Below are 22,082 nucleotides of genomic sequence, written 5' to 3'. Positions count from 1 at the left end.
ATGTGTAGTCACTTGTTATAATTTTAATGACTGCATATTTTATACCTATATTTCTTTTTCATAGACATTAAATTATAAACAAGGATTCTATGAATATTCATGCAAAATTAATCTTGAACACATGATTATTTTTCAGATTATTTCTTCAGATAAATTTCTAGTTCAATTTCTAAGCCATTGGATATCTATGCCATTGACTACTTTCTTAATACAAGTGAAGTAATGCATATATCAAATACATTTGCTCTTTCCCTTTCCTTTAAATTTTTTTTTCAAATGTGTCACTTTTATATGACACATTTAACTGTATATGCTAGTTTATTTGATTATGTATTTGTTTGATTGATGGACTGCATATTCATTAAAGTAAGAAGTTTCTGTGAAATCTACTACACAAACCTTTTTACCTGTGTTATGGTTTGAATTTGTGTTTCCCTAAGGTGAAGTTATTAAGGTCTGGTTCCTGTGGTGGCATTATTGGGAAGGGGTGGAATCTGAGAGATGGGCCTAGTAGGAGTCCCTTATGTTATGGGGTATGCCCTCAAAGGGGATCGTGGAACTCAAGCCTCAGTCTAGCTCTACATCCTGGATCCTGCTGTGAGCAGTTTGCTTCTTGCCTTTGACACTTGGCACCCCACCAGAAGCCCATAGCCTTATCATGTCCCCAGTGACCTAACTTCCTTCCACCAGGCTTCACCACCCGGAGTCCACCCTGCTCTAAAAGTGCAACCAAGCCTGGGTCTTGGAGGGACATTTAAGATCTCAATCATAGCATTCCTCCCCTGGCTCCCAGAACGTCCATCTCAATTTCACAATGTAAAAAGTATTCAGTCCATTTGTTGACTGGACTATTTGAATTCTTGGAGTAGAGTTTTTTTGAGTTCTTTATAGATTCTGGAGATTAGTGCTCTACCTGAAGTATGATTGGCAAAGATATTCTCCCACTCTGTAGGCTCTTTCTTCGAAATGCTGATAGTTTCCTTTGCTGAGAGAAAGCTTTTTAGTTTGAATCTATCCCAGTGGTTGATTCTAGCTTTTATTTCTTGTGCTATGGGAGTCCTGTTAAGGAAGTCTACTCATACACTGCTGGTGGGGCTGCAAATTAGTGCAGCCACTATGGAAAGCAGTGTGGAGATTCCTTAGAAAACTTGGAATGGAACCACCATTTGACCCAGCTATCCCACTCCTTGGCCTATACCCAAAGGACTTAAAATCTGCATACTACAGAAATACAGCCACATCAATGTTCATAGCTGCTCAATTCACAATAGCCAGACTGTGGAACCAACCTAGATGCCCTTCAATTGATGAGTGGATAAAGAAACTGTGGTATATATATACTATGGAATATTACTCAGCCATAAAGAATGATAAAATTATGACATTTGCAGGCAAATGGATGAAATTGGAGAATATCATGCTAAGTGAGATAAGCCAATCTCAAAAAGCCAAAGGATGAATGATATCGCTAATAAGTGGAGGATGACACATAATGGGGGGGAGGGAAGGGTTAGAGTTAGGGTTAGGGAGGGGGGCAAGTATGGAGGAAGGAACTACTGTATAGAGGGTAAAGAGGGGTGGGAGGGGTGGGGGGAAGGGAAAAAATAACAGAATGAATCAAACAACATTGCTCTATGTAAATTTATGATTACACAAATGGGATGCCTTTACGCCATGTTCAAACAGAGAAACAACATGTATCCCATTTGTTTACAATAAAAAAAAAAAAAAAAAAAAAAAAAAAAGTATTCAGTCCACCTCCAAGGGTCCCCGAATCTTAACTGTCCCAGCATTGCTAAAAAGTCTAACTCTAAAATATGGACTAACACACAACCTGATAGTGTTTTACATTTAACTTTAAGGCCCCCTACAATCTAAAACCTTCTCTTCCTACTAAAAGTAATCACCATACTAACTCCTATGTCAATCATCCTCTGTGGTGTGGTTTGGATCTTAAGTGCTCACCAAAGGCCAATGTGTTGAAGGCCTGGTTCCCAGTCTGTGGCATTATTTGGAGGTAGGTAGAAACTTTGGAAAGTAGAGTCTAATGGAAGGAAGTTAGGTAATTCGGGGTGACCCCTTGAAGAGGGTATTGAAATCCTGGGCCCTTCCTTTCTCATTTTGCTTCCCCCTCATCACGAGGTGAACAGGCCTTCTCACCATGTGCTTCGGCCATGATGTCCTATGACCCCAGACCCAAAGCAACAGGGTCAAGTGATCATGGACAGGAACCTCTGAAAACATGAACAAAAGTAAGCCTTTCATTCTTATAAGTTGTTATCTCAGGTATTTGTCACAGTAACAGAAAGCTAACAAAAAATTGGTACCAAGGAGTGGAGTTATTCCTGTGACTCTAACTTAGAAGGTTTTAGAATTAGTTTGTGGGAGGAATTTGGAAAAGTTCTGAGATGCAAACTGGAGAACACCTGGAATATTGTAGGTAAAGTTTAATGGAGATTATGGTATAGACCAAAGAAGAACAGAATTCTAGAAGAAATTCAGACAGTAAAGGTTATATTCATGAAGTTTCACATGGAAATAAGTACTCTTGAGAATTTGACTAGAAGCTTCTCATGTTAAATTTTGGCACAAAACAAGTTTACCTTTTGTCCACACTCTCGGACTTTGAATGAGGCCTAGTTTAAAGGTGATGGACTACTTTATTTGAAAAAGGAACTTTCAAGGCAGCACAATATTCCATTGGTGGCCTGGGCACTGCTACCTGCTTTTAGCCAGATTTACAGTAAGAATTGACTAAGCAGATAAATTTGGAAAAATTTCAGTTTGGTCAGAAAATAAGCACATGTAAGTGTATTAAAATTTCCAGCCAGTAGGGTTGCACTTTCTGAAGAGATTATTGTCATTAAAAAGAAACCAAGTCTTTTTTTAATGGGATAATAGGAAAGATGCCTTGAGGCCATCTCAGGAATTGGCAAAGCCTTGTCTATCACAAGCTGAAAGGTATGAAAGTGTAAGCTCCTTTTAAAGATTTTCCTTTGAGAGAACAACTCAGGGCATCCTGTTCACACAGTGCAACCAGGGGCCTTGTTCTCCCAGGATACATTTCCCCCTGTTCAACCACAGAGATGCTCAGAGGATGCTACAGCTGTGGGTTCCAGTAGAGTTCATGCCAGTGGCCGACCTTGGTGTCATTTTATGATGCTGGTTTTGCAGGAATGCAGAATGCAAGAGTTATGGGGTCATGGAGGTTTTCACCAAGATTTCAAGGGAAAGCTTGGATGCCAGGCCATGGATGGCAGGGTCAGAGACCTGCTAGCGGTTTCTGACATGGTGATGTGTAAAGCTATAGGAGTGTTGCAGAAGCTGCAGTGGAGATCCCAGGAAGGAAGGGATGCAAGGAATATGGAATTCCTGCTGAGCAGAGCTGCAGGAGCAAGAACAGTAAGCCCAAGAGACCAGTCATGTCGGCTAAAACCAGCACATCTGTGGAAGAGGTGTCCAAACCCTTTGGAGCTCATACCATGTTAGCTCATGCCCCAAATGCTAGACAGTATTTAAATTTTTTTCTGCTGGTTTTTGGTGTTACTTTGGTCTGAGCCTTCCTTTCTATGTTCCACTCTTCCTTATTAGAATGGTAACGCTTAACTCTGCACTATGTCATTTTGGAAGTATGTAATTTTTTGTTTATTGTTTACAAGGGCTCATAGCTAAGTGTTTGCCTTGAGTTTCACAGGCGTCTTTGGACTTGGACTTTATGGCAATGCTGGAATAGTTAAGACTGTGGGAACTCTTGGAGATGAACTGACTGCTTTTTACACTGAGACGTGGATGTGAGCTTTGGGGGACCAGGCGCAGAATGCTTAATTTTCCCTCAAAGGCCCCTGCATTAAAGACTTGCTTGTCAGACTGTGGCACTACTGGTAAGTTTTTAAATCTTGTGTGTAGGGCCTAATGAAAGGAAGTTAGGTAAGTGGGGGCATGTCCCTGAAGGGGATATTGGGACCCTGGCCCCTTTCTGTCACTACTTGCTTTCCAGCTGCTGTGAAGTGAATAGGCCTCCTCTGCCACCTACCCCTACCGTGATGTGCTGTGCTGCAACAGGCCCAAGGCAACAGGGCCAAGTGGCTGTGAACCTCTGAAACCATGAGCCAAAAAACCTTTTCCTCCTTATAAATTCTTTATCTTGGGTATTTGTCAGAGACGGAAAGCTAGCATCCCCTTCTTTTGTTTTAGGTAATTTTGTTGTTTTTTTATTTTCCCCAAAACATAGTTTCATATGTTAATTGTTTTTAACTTTATACAAAACATATAAGGCACTAGACAATCTTCTGCTTTTTCTAACTATTATATAGGTGCATGTGCGCACACACACACACATACATGTATGTGTACGTACATATATATATATATTTTTTTTTTTTTTTTTTTTTGCAGTACTGGAGATTTAACTCAGGGCATCTCACCACTTAGCTACATTTTCATCCCTTTATATTTTTATTTTTAATTTTTGAGACAGGGTCTCGCTAAGTTGCCAAGACTGGCCTCAAACATGTGATCCTCTCACCTCAGACCCCCAAATTGCTGGGGCTACAGTCCTACTTCACTATGCCTGGCCTAATATTATATTTCTAAGATTTAACCATATGATTGGGCATTCATTTGGACTGTCTTATGATATTTCTTTCTGTGAATGTACTAGTACTTATTCATTCATTTTCATCAGTGGACATTTGTATTATTTCCAGATATCTGCTGTTACAAACAGTATTGATTTAGATGTTCTTGTGTATGTTCCCTACCGAACATATAAATAAATTCTATTTCACACATACTTTGTTGTGAAATTACCTAGGAGTGAAAACTCTATGTCATCATAAAACTAAAACCTGATGAAATTGATGAAAAAATGAGCTATGGAGAGTGAAAAAATAATTTTAATTCACATATCTGGCAAAGGACTTCCATTTGGAATACATGAAGAAGTATCAAACAAAAAGATAAAAATAAATCAAATTGGCAGTTGGCAAAAGGAATGAATAGGCATTTCCCTGAAGAAGCACACAAAATGATGTTCAACAATTGTTAAGGAAATCCAAAGTAAAACCATAATAAAATGTCATTTTATATATATTATAATGACTAGAATTTTAAAAAAAATGTGATAACACCAAATGTTGATGAGAATGAGAAACGCCAAATTATTCATACATTGCTGACAGAAATTTAAAATGGCACAGTCATTATGGAAAACAGTTTGGCAGTTTCTTATGAAATTGAATATGCATTGACCATAATTATGCATAAATCTAATCATTGTTTTCCAGAACATTTATACTAGGGAAGTAAAAATTTATATCCTTGCAAAAAATTTTGCACAAGTGTTCATGGCAGCTTTATCCATAATAGCCTAATATTGGGAGTAGTTGAACAGTCCTGCAATACATGAATGGTTAAACACACTGATAAATTCATAACATGGAATATTACTCAACAGTGAAAAGGAATAATCAATGATACACACAACCTCTTTGATGGGTCTCAAAGGAATTATGCTGAGTGACAAAAGCCAGAAAATCCAGTTGAACTGTTAGTAAACTCACAAGTTCTGGAAAAGTAAAAATTAGAATTCAGGACTCTAAAGTTTGATGATCACTCCAAGTTGTGCTTCCAGAAAGATAATACTATAAGAGTAAGGGAAAATAAGAATTATATGAGGGATTAGAAAGACTGAAACCAGCTCAAAGCCTCACAGTATTATATGATCTTCCCTTAATATAACTGCCTGCCAGGTGATTAACACAGTCATTCAAGAAGACAATGCTCTCTAAGGTGTTGACATTTCTTCAAACATAATGCCAAGCATCAAATGAATAAATAAACTGACAAAACACAAGATGCTTAAAGATGTAAGACCAAGAGAAAAAGAAAATCAGAGGCAGAAAATAGATAATTAAAACAGAGGTAGAGAGTTGATCCAGAAGATGGAGTTAATAGATTCAAACTTTAAAATAACAGTGAATGTAGCCGGGCATGGTGGTACACACCTGTAATCTCAGAGGCTCAGGAGGCTGAAGTAGAAGGAGTTCAAAGCTAGTCTCAGCAAAAGTGAGGCTGTTAAGCAACTCAGTGAGAACTTATTTCTAAATAAAATACAAAAAATTAGGGCTGGAGATGTGGCTCAGTGGTCAAGTGCCCCTGAGTTCATTCCCCAGTACCCCCCACAAAAGGAAGTGAATGTGCCAAGATGGAAAACATCATAAAGAAATTAAATTTATGAAAATAACCAGACGAATATTCCAGAACTGAAATACAACAATGCAAAGCACCTGGGTTCCCCCATACTTCCCTGTCCCTATGTCCTTTACCTTACCATGTGGCTTTGGCGTGGCCTCCCTCTCAGTCTAGCCTTGCCGGTGTGACTTGCTTTGCTAAAGGAATGCAAACAGATGGACAAAAGCCCCTGCACATATCCACCTCCTCTGCAGCTCCTCTGTGACTTCCCTGATCCTGCTGAGCTTTAGCAGTTCTTTGTTTGCAGCTTTGCTTGTTTGTAAACAGGAGATACTGTAGAAAACCTACCATTGGCTCTAATTGGGAAGAAATGTGCCTAACAGCTTTGCTTTTGTGCTTTTTATTTTTTCTCCATTCCAAGTAGAGTAACTCTCACTACTTTTGTTTGCCTCTAACATGTAAAGCTTACCTAAACTGGAACCTGCAAAGCACTGTGAAGAACTTGGTTGTGGCAGTGTGGCAAATCTTGGACTACAAGGGATGAACTAAGCCCCTAAACAATGTAGTATCAGAATCTGTTATTCAGTGACCTTTCTCAAATTGAGTGTCATAGCAGCGGAGAGCACTAGACAATCATTTCCATAATCTCAATTTTCTTTAAGTACAAATGTACCTCTCGGAGTCACATTTGAATCTGAACATTTCCTGTCTTAATATTTTCAAGTTTATGCAATAAATAAAACTTCCCCAAGTGTCTTTTTGCTAAGAATCTCTTTTTTATTTCAGTAACTACAAAACTCCCAAGGGTTGGAGCACATGCCCCTGCTTATACATCAGATTCGGACTGAAATTTATCCATCCAAATCAAAAAAGAGAGAGATAGAAGCTCGTGTGGCATGTAGAAAAAAAAAAAATGTTACAACTCTGAATGCTGTAAGTGTTCTACTATAGCATGTACAGGATTGATTCTTGATGTTTTAGGTAAAGAACAAATAGCATATTGACTTTCTCCTAGGGCTAAGGGAAGCTGCTCAGAGGAGTAAATTTGCAAAAGATTAAAAAAAAAAAAAATGAAATGTTTGCAAAGAAAATGTTTCCAAATTAGATTGATTTGTTTTGATAGGACATATAGTGATATCTTTAATTGATATTATTTAGATAACATAATTGATAAATGTGTAAAGTTCCTAAAGTTTGATCATTTTCCTGTCCAAAAAAAAAAAAAAATGGCGTTGAAAAATTCTCTTTACTCTACTTTGAAAAGTGAAGGAAATGGTGGGGGGGGGGGTATGAAAAATGGTGGAGTGAGACAGACATCATTGCCCTATGTACATGTGTGATTACACGAATGGTGTGAATCTACATCGTGCACAACCATAGAAACGAAATGATGTAGCCCATTTGTGTATAATGAATCAAAATGCAGTCTGTAAAAAATTAAAAGATAAATAAAAAATAATAATAAAAAAAGTGACAGACCTGAAACAGAATTAATTGTGATTGCAAGTCACATAATTGTGATTGCTCCCCCATCAAGGGTCAGTGGAGGTCTTTGGAGTGTAAGGCTGGCAGCAAAACTAAAAGTTTCCTCAAATTTGGTCAACTGTACTTGCGACTTGCTAGTTCTCAATATCATTTCTTTTTTCTTTTCTTTTTTTTTTTTTGCTCTCTTTTTCTCATTTTCTTACTCATTCTGAAGTAATTTTTTGAAACAAAATGCTGTGGGTTTTATGTGGTTGTCCCCCAGGGTCCTTGAGCTGCATGCTGGTGTGGTCTTCAGTGTTGGTGGTGGTGAGGAGGTAGAACCAGTGGGAAGTGGAGATTAGTGGGAACCTATTAGGTCATTGGGTTTCTGCCTGTGGAAGTGATGAATGTTGTTCTTGTGGGACCCAGGTTTGTTCCCACAAGAATGTATTATTATAAAAAGAGAAACACAGCCTCAGAGCCCCCATGTTCTTGATCCTCCTGAATTCTGATCTAAATGAACCTCTTTCTTTAAATATTAGCCAGCTTCAGGTATTTTCTTATAGCAACAGAAATGGACTAATACACTAAGGAAGGTATGGTGTAGGAGCGCTATCTCTTTCTTCTTTGTCCTATAACAGAAATGGACTTGGCATAAAGGACATCCTGGAGATGTTTCCCAGGGAGCCCCCTTCTGTTACCCCTACAGGAAGCTTACATAAGACCTGATGAAAATATTTCCAGCTATAACCCTTCCAGAGTTTTTTATAGCCCTGAATGGGGTGGAAGGGACCTCACACATTAGGTTGACCTAGGTAGGAAATTATAAACTACCCTGGATCTTGTTTTTTTTTTTTTTTTTTTTCTCCTCTGAATGGTCAGTGGAACTCTTCTCTCCTATGGCCTGTAATAATATTCCATTACAATTTCCAGGATAGGTGGCCTTCTCCTTGTCATCTTTCTATGTCTATATTACAGTCTCCTGAGAATTTCTGGCCATTCCATAGAATCCTTCATCAAAACCAGCAGGCAGGGGCATGGGGACCCCGGAGAGATCCTGATCCACAGCACTTTTATCTCCCATGCACTTGCTTCAGGAAGGTGTCTCTATGCCACACACTGATCTCCCTCCTGACTATAGCCTGACATTGGCCTTACTTTGCCCACCCTGGACTATTCTGGCACTCAGCCTGGAATGCCCTCATCATTGCAGTGTGACCTCTTCTCCTGAGTATGGCTGTTCATATGAGAACTGCTCTGTTTTTCCATTACTCCAGTAGTTATGAAGTTGGAAAGTGTGTGTGTGTGTGTGTGTGTGTGTGTGTGTGTGTGTGTCCACGTGTTGGGGCAATGGCAAGGGAAGGAAAAAAATACCTTTGTTTAAACTAAACCATGCTATTAGTTTATAGAATTGAGTGGTTTTGATTTTGGGGTTCCCTATGGAATTATAGAATTTTACTGTGATTTTTCTCTGAGTTAGAGACCTAGCCTATGAAAAGCTAAGGTAAAGCTTTGGAGATATGACTCTGAGATGATACAGATCCACTGCCCTTAAACATTAAAAATGACCAATGATCTTCACTAATTCTGCCTTAGTGTCCCTGGTTGAGTGTGTGTATCTTCCAGTTCAGCTTCCTTGGATGTAATACTATGATGGTTAACTTTTTTTCTCTTTGTACCTAACTACTTGAGAAGGTCTTAGAATATGTAGAAAACCCTCAAGTCTTCAATTGGGCAGCAGTCCTGCCAAAAGTTGTTTGAAGGCCTCAGAACTTTGATTAATAAAATAGGTCCATGTGAACTACTATCTAGCTGTAAGCCATTAAAATACAGCAGCAGCTCATCTCCCTTGTTAGTGCTGTTCATTCTGGTCCCCGATGTGTGATTCATGCTTCCACCTGAAGGCTACTTTTTGAGCAGCTCTTCTGACTCAAGAGTGATCTTTCTCCAGATATCAGGATGACACAATCCTTCACCCTGTTTAGGTCTCTATAAAATGTCCCATTGCAGTGATATTTTGCCTATCTTGATTAAAATTGATTATCCCTTCTCTATTTCTTGCTTTTTGTTTTCTTTACTAGTAAGCACCATTTCACATTTTTCTGGGTTATTTTATTTATTATCTGTCTTTGTCCCAGTGGAATATAAATTCCATAAATAGATGCTATTGTCTATTTTAGTCACACTAGATTCCTACTATCTGGAAGAGTGCCTGGCACAAGTAAGCATCCAATTCATATTGTTGAATAAATGAACTAAAATTGCTCACATAGTACTTCGGTTTGCTCTGTCCCGTGGTTTATAAAAGTTCTCCCTAACCTCTTAGTTTTGAAAACATTTTCTTGATTTTTATTTCTTAATATTTTATACTTTAAATCATCTAGAATCTAATTTTGAATTTGATATGCAATAAGTGGTCAACATTTTCTTCCAGATGGGCAGACAATTTTGCTAGTATAATGAGATTTACCTAATATGTTTGTAGATGTGTGTGTGTGTATGTGATATCATCTACCTAATCTGTATCTCTTTTTTATCCTTGATGCTACAACAGACTATAAAAATGTATTTTATAGCATTTCATACTGTCATGAGGCAAACTGCAATTATATAGACATTGTTTTAAAAAATGATAAAAATTATGTATGTTACTTATTTCTAAAACATTAATTAATGTTTTATATGCTAGAGTCAGATCTGGGGCTGAATTCTAACTCTTCCCTTTCTTAGCTATGTGACTTTATGAGATACCTGTCCTCTTTTGCCTCAGTTGTAGTATGTTTTTAAGATCCTAGTTTCCATTTTTGGGGGTATATATCCAGAGTGATATTGCCACATCACATGGTAGTTCTATTTTTAAGTCCATGTTCATTGAAGCATTATCCATAGTAGCCAAGATATGAAAATAGCCTGTATGCCCACTGATAGAAGAATGGATAAAGAAAATGTGGTATAAAAAGTCATGGAATATTACTCTTCCTTAAAAAACAAGGGAAATCCTGTCATATGCTACAACATGAATACACCCGAAAGACATTATGCCAAATGAAATTAGCCAGGTACATGATGACAAATATTGCATAATTTCACTTATATAAAATTTCTCACACAGTCAAACTCAGAAACAAGGAACAGAATGGTGGTTGCCAGGCTTAGGGAGAAATGGAAAATTGTTCAATGGGTAGAGAATATATAAGAATAAACTCTAGAGGCATGCTGTGCAACATTAACCTATAGTTAACAATACTGGATTTTGCACTTAAAACTTTGTTAAGAAGGTATCTCAGCCCATTCAAACTCTTAAAATCTCATAGGTGGCTTCAGAACAACAGAAATTTATTTCTTATGATTCTGAAGACTAGGAAGTTCAAGATCAAGATGCCGGTAGGTTCAGTGTTTGGTGGGCAATCATTTCCTAGTTCACAGAAGGCACTTTTCTGCATTCCCACATACAGGAAGGACCAACAGGCTCTCTTGGGCCTATTTTAAAAGGGTAGTAATCACTTTCATGAGGGCTCTGACTTCATGACCTATTCACCTCCCAAAATTCCTACCACTTAGTACTTCACTTTGCAAAGTTAGGATTTCACTATATGAATTTGGGGAGAACACAAGCATTCAAAATATAACAAACAGTAGATCTCATGTTAAGTATTCTTACCACAATAGAAGAATAGAAGAAGTTAGTTTAAATTCATAACTTTAAAAAAATTTTGATAGCTACTTCAGTATACTACCATGCTAGTGAGTATTAAAGTCATTAATTAAGGTGATATATACTTGTCTAAGGTGATAAATATTTGTCAAAATTTTTCACTAAGGTTGTTCTTTTATTAATTTGACATTAAATTATATTTATTCATAGTGTAGGTCTTATAATAATGCCAAATGGCAGTGTCAGTATAATAAACATATAATAGTTTTCCAAGATAAAACAGTGTTTTAAATTAGTAACATTTGTTTGAAGGTTGCTGTGGAGTTTAAATGAGATAATGTACATAAAGCACCTAGCCCAGAATTTAAATCTTATTTATTTATTTATTTTTTTTAGAAAAGACATTGTCTTGCTTTAACTGAATTTTAATACTTCTAGAAAAAAATTTAAGGTTAGCCAACACCAAGCTGAGTGTTATGTAAAGAAAAAAACCAACCTTTACACGTTTAAGGGTACTGGATTGCATTGGCTCACAGGTCAACTTGGACAATTAAATGAAATGAACTCTACTAGAGAAGTCGGTGCCATGAGAGCTTCTCTAGTTTCTCCCTGACTTGGCTTCAGCAAAGTTAAGTTTTGTACAAGTAAGTTTTCCTTTTGTGTTGCCCAAAGATTGCTTCTGGGAACAACAGAGCAAGTGTAACTCAACATACAGGTGACATGGAGGTACTATTCCTTCCAGTCCAGAGACCTGCTGTGCCAGGTCCACATAAGGGAGAAGTATTGCACTTGCTACCATCATATGAAGGCTCCTGCTGTAGTGCCAGCTAGTTTGGCATCTTCTGGACAGAAAGCCTCTATCTACTTCTGAGCTGATCTCTGTAAGGAAACTATGATTTCACACATTTCATTTTACAACTTTTTGGCCTTAGTCATCTCACCAAGAAATCTATCAGTGTTTTTGGTTAGCTCCCAGGTAAAATCTCAAGTTTCTTGTGTTAAAAGTAGATGTACCCCTTTCTTCTAATGCTCTGGGTGGCTAGTCTGAGTCAGTGACTAGGAACTTGCATTATGCCATTCAGGAATGGAGATGGTACTGAAGGCAGGAACTAGTTACAGCCTTAAGATAAGACTTGTGGTAGGTGGGTTGGGGAAGATAATCTAACTCACTTGAGGGAAAATGTAGCTTCCCCCTGGATAACTTTTTATGCTCATAAACCCTAAAGAGGATTAAAAATGAGAAAAATCCCCAAAAAGACTTCTCTGGTTCACAGGTTGTGATTCACTGAGGGAATAGGAATAAACACTCAGAATACAACTTTCTTAACCCTGGAGTTGGCACTGTTCCCACAGCATCCAGTCCCTGAATCAATGCCCCTGTCTGCAGGCTAAACCCCATGGCACCTCGGCCTTTGAGGGATGAGTTAAGTATATGTGAACATAGTTTCAGCTGCTACCCAGATCAGATAAGTGATTTTTAAATAAGTTCATCTGTTCACATCCTGCTCAAAATCATTCTTTCTACTTTCTACACAATATGCACAAATTTTCTTTCATTTTAAATATTTACAAACAGAAAAGGCCTATCTTTTAAAGATAAGACATTTTCTGAGTCTCTATAGAGTGCAGCTCTTTAAGGCAAATTTATATGAAATATAAAAGGTGGTTTATTCTCTCTATATACATTTTCCAGTTTTAAAATATAAGGTCTCCTTCCCTCAAAAAAAAGGAAGGAGAAAAAAAGAGGGCTTTATTATTTCTTTTCCTGGCAATTTTAAAATGTAAGATGTTACTGGTTTCAGGAAATCATAGATTTCTGAACATCAGATTATAAGTAAAATGGTTTTCTTTTTTAAAAAAATAACTTTTATATAGCTTTTCAAACAAGTTAGAAGGTGGCAATGTGTCTGCTACAATAGTTTGGAGGACTAGAGGGCTGATGTGTAAAAGGGTTGTTTTGTTATGTAAGTAGATTTTAGGTAGTCCAGGTATACATCCATTCCTAAAATATGTCTGATGAGGCTAGACACCTAAAGCTACTCTTAGCTCCAGGAAGGAGTATCTTCCATCTCCATTGGAATCAAATGCTCTCAAGCTCTCTGGTTCTGACAAGGTAGAACCTAGGGAGTTCCAGATTTCCTGGTAGGTCAGCTTCCCATCCACATCCTGGCCAGTCTTGTGGAATAAATCCTGAAGATCTTCAATGCTAGAAATTCCTGGTAGGGAGATAGGCCTTAGTTGGGCAGCTTTCTCAATTTGGTCTCCAAGAAACTGTGAAAATTTTGGCGATGCTGATGGCTTTGATGTGAAACTCTGTACTTGTTCTTTGTCTGCAGTCTCTGGAGCCCTGTTGCTCTCAGGTTTGTTTGTGAGAGCACTAATCAGCTGCAGTTTCTCTCGTAGCTTGGATACCTGAGAATGTGGACTATCTTCCTTCTTTATGTTTTGGGCTTTTATGGTATCAGTACTGTTGGTAGCTTGATCCAAAGACTCTCTTTTCAGAATGGCAGCTCTATTACTTATCATACTGGAGGTCAGGTTTGCTGTGTTTTCTACTTCACTCAGAGTAACCACATTGCTTTCTAGGTTGATTCTCTGAGTGAGATGACTGAGTGTTTCATTCATCCCCTCGAGTTTAAGATCACTCTGTTTCTGGTATGCCACTAGGGCACTGTTTACCTCCTCTAAAGAGTTATGAAGGTACAGGATGTCCCGTTTCAAATTCTCACTGTGGGCTTTATTTTCAGGTTCTGATGTAGCTGAAGGTGATGGAATAATTTGGTTGCTTCCATTGGTCCCCTTTGAGAACTGCTGCTTCATTTCACTTTGCAGCAATTCCATGGTTTCCTTGTGTTCATCCACAGTTTTCTGTATTGCCTCCACAGCTAGATGGACACTGTTTAAAGTATTGCCAATGAAAGCTACACTTTTCTGAAGTCCCTCTACAGTGGTAGGCAGGCTAATTAAGTCTGCAGCTGACTTAACATTGGCTTTAAGGTGGTTTACTGCAGAAATCAACAGAGAAATCTGCTTATTCATTTCTGTGATGTTGAGGCAGACATCGCTCTAGCCCAGCTCTCCAGATTCAATCTTCTCAAGTTGTTTCTGTTCGTTGAGTAGTTCTTCATTAAGTTTGGGGATTTCTTGGAATGAGCTTTTCTGATTAGATTCCATTGTTCTAAATCTTTCTTTGAGGGTATCTAGATCCTCCTTCAGAGCAACTTGCATCCACACCAAGCCAACACAGGCAACGACACAGGCCGCGAGGATGACAAAAGCACAGAGAGGATAACAGATCTTGCAGCATCCTAAAAGTCTCCCTTGACAAAGCGAGAGCGATTTCCAACAACACCGAATTCCTCTTCCTCCTCTGAGTTGGAATCGGAGTCCGAGTCAGGAGGCTCAGTGCGAAGCAGGCGGTGGCTGCTTGAGCCTTTCTTGGGCTTCTTTCTACGGCTGTCCCCAGACAAACCGATCAATGCATTAAGCTCTTTGCGCTTTTTCATCTTCTTGTGTGGGGTGGGTGGAGCACCCACTCCTGAGCTGCCAGGTTCTTACCCGACGCCCAATTCTCTTGCTGCTTTGGAGCTACCTTCCAGGGTGGGAAATCCTGGGCCAGAGCCCCCTGGTCACTCCCACCCAGGGGCGGGACTGACCAGATCCGCTGGGGGCTGGAGAATGGAGCCCAGAGGATACTGGAACTCAAATGGGTGGGGAAGTCACATAGAGATGGCCAAGGTGCTGGTGATCCAAATGGATAAAGCTCGGGTCGTGAAGTGCAGGTTAAGAGAGTGGAAAGGTGGCAAAGGGAGAAAAGCTAAGTAAAGAATGGGAGATTCTCAGCCCTGGTAAATAGGCAATATTTCTAAGTGTGCTCCAGGAGCTGGGGAAAGACACACAGAATAGGTATTTTGAACATCTGGGACAGGACTTGTTCTTGAAAAGGGAGGGGAAGAGGCGATGCACAGCAAGACGGTGGGAACTCGCTGGTTAGAGAGGTGGCAGCAGGAGGGAGGTTTGCCAGCCGCATTACAACCCGGAACACTGCCCGGGCGCCTAGCCAGAGGGGGTTTAGGATGATCACCGTTCTCTGGCCTCCTTCCTGAGTTTGAAGGGAGTCCGGGTCGGAGGGCCTGGTGGGACAGCAGGTAGTCCGGTGCCTGGGAGACCCCAGCCCTGCTGTCTGGGCCTCGGGGGCGCGGTGCTGAGGGGGTGATCGTCGCTCAGCCCGCCTGAAGCGCTCCGGCTGAGTTTGAGGTGTTGCGACACGGGCGACTTGGGCAACTCACACTCGCCGCTCCCAGTCCAGCCGCGACTTCAGCCTTCGTTCCGGCTCCGGCCGCGGCTGCTCCCAATGCGCTGGTAGCGACGGCGGCGGCGGCCGCGGACTCCAGACCCGGGCCATCGCTCCAGCCTCAGCTCACTTCCCCTTTGGCAGTGGCCCCTGGCCTTTAAATCTTATTTATTAATAGTTGTAGCATTATCATTTTGCAATACCAATAAAAATATTGTCTTATTTCAGCAACACCAATTTAATTAAAATATTTTGGTGCCTAAACTGCTTGTGTCGCTGATACTACCATTCAGTATCATCAAAAGGAGGAAGGCATGGTAAATTTCTTAATTTGGTATTACTTACCTATAAACATTTTGTAAGACAACAGCTTTATGATAACCAAGAATTGATGAAGTCCCATAAAGTCTGAACTTTGTAAAGTCAAGCGCTGTGTCTGTAGAGTCTATACCTATTGGAATTCTCAGATTGAAAACATTTGAAAAAAAAATGGTGTGTGCACTGAACATGTACCCTCACTTTTCTTGTCATTAGTCCTTAAACAATATTGCATAACTGCTATTTTCACGTCATTTAAACAGTATTAGCTATTATAAGAAATCTAGACCCATACATGATATGGTTAGGCTATATGCAAATACTCTGCCATTTTTTATAAGGGACTTGAGCAGTTGCAAGTTTTGGTATCCCTAGGTGGTCCTGGAACCACCACCCATGAGTACTGAAGGATAACTCTGTCTTGTTGGGTCTTTCTCACAACTGTTGCTTCTAGTACAATCTTAGAAAATGTGCTAATTTATTAATATGTATATCTGTATACATCAAATCATGTATACTTCTCTGAAATTGATTGTGTATGTTGGTGAGATTCGGGCTTTGGATGTATAGACATGAAGTTAACTTAGACCACATAAAAGATGAAGTATTGACAAGGAACCTACTCTGCAAAAGTCACTAGTTTACAGAGCCCTTATTTCTAACAAAACATTTTCTTTTATGGGATGAGCTATTAAATTACACATGGACAATTTTGAGTACTTCTTAGTGACAGTTGCAGCATGTTAAGGCTTTTATGGCCTAAATCCAATCAAATATAATTTCTGGAAAAACGGTATTTCTGTTATTTAATCCCCTCCCTACTATTTTTAGCTATTTTAGATAGCATTATCTGCAATGAAAACTTTGGTTTAATTAGTCACTCTCTAGAATTTTTCACTGAAAGTCAATGAACCTAAACCTTCTCGCAAGGTTTTAATTATTTTTTGCATTATTTCCCACCTTGTTTTGTTCTACTCTGTTTTTAAAGATAGCATAAAAATAATAATCCCTTATACTTTTGTTATTTTAATTACTTTTTGGCTTCTTTCTCTTCCTGGAATTTCAAAGCACAGAATACTATAAATAGAAGTTCCCCCCAATCTAGCTTTTATATATAACCTTTGAATAATTAAAATCCTAAAGTTCTTTTAGAGATGCTGCAATTATACAAGAAGGTGTGATGCCTAAATGTTTTTAAGTAAATGAGATCCTGGTGTCTGACAATACTTTTGAAAGCAATATTTATTATTTGAGGTCTTTGAAAAGTTGGAGCTGAGCCTTTGCTGTACCAAGGAACTGCATCCCAGACTGCATCCATTTGGTCTTTCCACAGCTATAGTTCATTGCAATGCCCTGTGACTTGCATAGAGGCTCTTATGAGAAGTAGCCAAATATAAAATATGTCTGCATTTTAAAATTTAACTTTAAAATACAGCTTCATCTAAGGTGTCATTGATCAGAGCCTCTTAGCATGCTGATCATTGATGTTAATTTGTCAAATATTGACGTATTGTTTCCTACTTGCCAGGCCCCATTCTAGGTGATGGTCATATCACACTGAAGGTTCCAGATGAAGTTTCTTTGTCTCATGGAGCTTCATTCCTTGGGAAATAATTTTAGAGTAAACAATTATGGTTATGTAATTAATCATGATTCTCTCTTTGCCTTGATTTTAATGGGGTTGAGATTTAAGTTGGGAACTCTGTAAAACTGTAGAAATAAAAATAAGTTAATTTGCTCCTTGCATTTTATGTCTTGACGCTTTTTTCTTTTATCTGGGAGTACACACTAGCCCTCCAGCTCTTTTGGTGCATAACCCCTTTGGTCATGTAACCAAGTCAACACTGTCCCAATCAAATCGGGCTCTGATGAGATTTGACCCTAACTTTTGGAACACAGTTGTGGGAGGAGATGAATGAGAACATAAGACAAGAACCATTTAACAAGATTTTTGCCTCTGGTGAGGAGTTTATCCAGTTTTCAGGCAAGAGGAGATGACTGTCCTCTCACACAGGGGGAGTTGGCCTCATCTGAGCCTGGAGTTTTGGTATTTCAGGCTTTCTTCCATCAACTATATATATTTCTATCTCATGTGTTCAGGTAACAGTTTTTCTTAATCTTTTCCTCAATATTAGTGAAAGAAGTTTTTCAGGGATGCAAATTAAACCTTCTTTATAACTCTGTTGCTTTCTTATTAGAACGCTGACTTGCCTTAAAAATCTTTCCCTTCAGCTGAATGGAATGAAGGTCTTTGAAACAATTCCATAGGGACTTATCATTTTCACACTGTTCCCTGATTTGGTGCTAAACTAGCTCAGTCCTGTAAATCTCTTCCTTAAGTGCATTAAATTTGCTTAATAACCACCAACTGACTCCACATAATTATAATTGCACATTTCAGAAACGCTAGCATCTGTCTCCTTTCACATACATCCAATTACAATTTACTACCGGGGTAATCTTGGCCCTTATGAGACTATAGAATGCCAGGGATTATGACTACCTGTTCACCAATGGCTAGTGTGAGATTCATGGAAGGGAAGTCAACCAATAATGGGTTTACAATTAAGCCAGTTACAGAAATAGATAGCTGAAGATTAATCCCACTTAGTAAAGGCACAATATATTTGCATTAGAATCAATCCATCTGAGAAATGAGAATGATGGTATTTATATACCAATATTCCTAAGTCATTTATTAAGTAGTGTTCCAGTAGAGATTTATTTCCAAGTATTTGTGGACTTCAACATGTATAACAGTATGACTTTCTCCATTCCAGGAAAAAGGTTTATCATAGAGAAATTATCTTTTTTTATATAGTGATAAACATTATCATATTTTTTATTGTTCTTTTTACATATACATGACTTGTAGAGTATATTTTGACATATTATACATACATGGAGTCTATCTTATTCTAATTAGGATCCCAGTCTTGTGAGTGTACATGGTGTGGAGATTCACGTTCATATATGAATACACTATAGAGAACTTGCTGATACTGACTTTCAAATGTCAACAACTACATGTTTTGAGGGATAAGGACACTGTATTAACAACATGTGCTACTCATGGGAACAAAAGAAGTAGGAAGATACAGCAGAAGATTTGGTAATATTTGGAACACATTGATATGTTCTAATGTGAATACAATTTGAATTTTAAAGGATGGGAGAGACAGAATAAGCAGAAACAATATCTGAAGATATAAAAGCTGAGGATTTGTAAAGTTGGGAAACAATAGCAAGTTGCAGACTTAAGAAATGAAACAAATGTTAATAAAGATAGAGAATAAACTATATCGAGAATACATTGTAGCAAAAGAGCTAAAAATTCAGAGAAAAAGATAACATTGCCTTCAAAGGAACAAACCTGAATGCAGACATCTCAACAGAAATAATGAGATTCCCAAAGACAATGGAATGGCCTCTTTAATGTGCTAAAAGAAAAGAAATGCTGACCAGAATTCCACATGAGAAGAAAATATACTTCAAAGGGAAAGTGAAATTAAGATATTTTGTGGATAAAAAATGAGAAAATTAGTATCAGCAGGACACTAAAAGAAATGCTGAAGGGGATACTTCAGGCATAACAACGAAAATAACTTTTCATTGCTCTGAAACAAAGTTAAAAGGAAGGGAAAAACAGACCATATGGAATTAAATTTAAAAATAATAAGGCAATTTATTTAAACTTAACTATTTCAACACTTACATTCATATTAAATTTCAGTTTTAATTTAATATTAAAAATTCACTCATGAATGTTTAAATGAAATGGATAAATTTTTGAAAAGCAAATCTTAATGTCAATGACATAAGAAGTACAAAATCTGAATATTTCGTTTAAAAAAACCAAATCTATAATTTCAAAGACCTTCTCAAAAGGGAACTCCTGACTTCACTAGTGAATTCTTCTATAGATTAAAAAAACACACAAAGTCTTGCAGAAATAGAAAAAGAAATTCTTGGCAAATAATGTTATATGAGAATAATCATAATTTAAAAATCAGTTAAAGCCAGGCATAGTGGCCCATGCCTATAATTCCACAACTTGGGAGGCTGAGGCAGGAGGATCAGGAGTTCAAACCCAGTCTCAGCAATTCCCTGGTACAGAAAGAGAGAGTCAAATTTTAAAAATCAGCTAAAAACATTGTAAGAAAGGAAATTTTATGACATACTTATGTTCATGGTAACCAACATATTAAGCAAATCAAGAGCCAAAAGACATATCAAGTATAAAAGGAATAATAGACCACCACCAAATTAGATTTACCTAAAGAATATAAAGTTGGTTTCACATTTTATGTCAATCTGTGTTATCTAGCATATTAGTAAAACAAAGGAGAATAAAGTCATATGTTAGTCGATACAAAAACATTAACATTCATTTATAATAAAAACTTTCAGTTTTTCAGGAAAAGAGCACTTCTATAATATGAAAAGTTACCATTAGAAATGGCCATGGGTATCACACTGAAAGTGAAGTGGTAAAGGTTTCCCCTGGCATCAGGAATTATACCCAGAGGTCTGTCACCATTATGTTTCAGGTCATCTTTTGTCAGTTAAAAGCCAAACTCTAAATAGATTAGAAAAGAAGAAATAAACTGCTATTATCTACAGACATGATTGGCTATGTGAGGTAGCCAAAAAATCTACAAACTATCAAAAATACTTATATTTAGCAAATTTGCTGATTAAATACAACAACCAATATAAATAACATTTTAAATATATTAGAATTTAAAATATCATTGATACTAACAAAAACATTAAACATCTCAAGATAAATTTAATAAAAATGCAAAATTTCTGATGAAAGCAATAGAAATTATTAAGTTAGAAGAAACTAAAGAAATGACACAATATATCATAAACATAGATTGAAAAACTCATTTTTAAACATGTAATATTTTCTAAATTTTTGTATAGATTTTCTGCAATTCCAATGAAAATTTCAACAGGTGTGTGTGTGTGTGTGTGTGTGTGTGTGTGTGTGTAAAATGACAAACTGATTTCAAAATTTAAATAGATGTTAAAAATATAAAGACAGTAATGACAATTTTGAAAAAACAAAAAAGAAATCAAAGTTGTAGGACTTATACAACCACATATCAAAATTTATTATAAACCTGCAAAAGTACAGTGATTAAGACATTGCAATGTTAGAGAAAAATATAAAAATGGACTAATGAAGCAGAATAGAGTTTTTAGAAACAGATTTATAAACATGACTATTCAAGTTATGAAAAAGGTGCTTATTTAATGAATGATGCTAGATCAATCAATAGTCATACAGGGGAATTTTTCCTTTATGAAAGAAAGAAAAGAATCTTTATCTCTTCCTAATGCATACACAAAAATCAATTACAATGGATACCCACATGTAATAGAAAAAGAAATAAAATTTTTAGAAGACATATATGAGAACAATATTTATATACTCATACATATCCTAATATTATAAATATTTATATTATATATCACACACAATATATGTAACAGGTATATATGTTTACAAATATATTTGTATTGCTTGTGTGTATATAGATGTATTTATATTTACATAACAATTCCTATATGTCAACAAGATAAAGGAAAACAGGCCAAATAAAATGATTGTGTGTGTGTGTGTGTGTGTGTGTGTGTGTGTGTGAAGATGAACAAATATCACACTTCAGAGAATATCCAAGTAGACTTGGATTTGAAAACATATTCCCCAATTTGATAACAGCCTTCCCAACAAGAGACCCGTCTTCATCAACTGTGACTATGGCTGCTTTGACTCATGGCTTGTGAACAAATGATGTTTTGTGACATTAAGGCCAGGTTCCCAAGGCAGTGCTGCTCCACCTGAGTTTTGAGTTACTTCTTCTGGGTGCACTGGAAGAATCCAATCCCTATTGTATGAGAAGCCAAATAGCACAGAGAACCCAAGTGTAGGCATTCCAACCAAGTATCAGTTGGGCCCAGATTTGAACTGATCCTAATGTGGTAGCCAGATACTGTGCAGCAGAAACTGCCTAACATGGTTACGCACTGTTTCATTTCTGGGCTCAGAGAATTGAGCGATTAAGCAATCTTCCTTTCTCCCTCAGAGAAGGAGGTCCCCTGTGGGTATCTGAACCTGATGGTAGTCCTGAACTCCATATATTTACT

At 37.6% G+C, this 22,082-nt stretch overlaps 1 protein-coding gene and 1 long non-coding RNA gene across 2 annotated transcripts in view; one reads left to right on the top strand and one right to left on the bottom strand.

The window, feature by feature from the left end:
• LOC306660556 overlaps positions 1 to 22,082 on the top strand; it is a 1,243,860-nt gene that overhangs the window by 242,681 nt on the left and 979,097 nt on the right. The window lies entirely within an intron of this gene.
• LOC306659919 (EF-hand calcium-binding domain-containing protein 14-like) lies at positions 11,712 to 15,112 on the bottom strand. The gene is given in 3 exon segments (XM_079137879.1): positions 11,712 to 14,377; positions 14,381 to 14,622; positions 14,625 to 15,112. Coding segments are annotated over 3 exon segments (1,479 nt in total). The 5' UTR covers positions 14,818 to 15,112; the 3' UTR covers positions 11,712 to 13,333.

This window comes from Sciurus vulgaris (assembly GCF_902686455.1).
Source record: "Sciurus vulgaris genome assembly, chromosome: 4".
NCBI lineage: Eukaryota > Metazoa > Chordata > Mammalia > Rodentia > Sciuridae > Sciurus > Sciurus vulgaris.
Note: the sequence above shows the minus strand (reverse complement) of the source record. Positions and strands in the feature narration are given on the sequence as shown.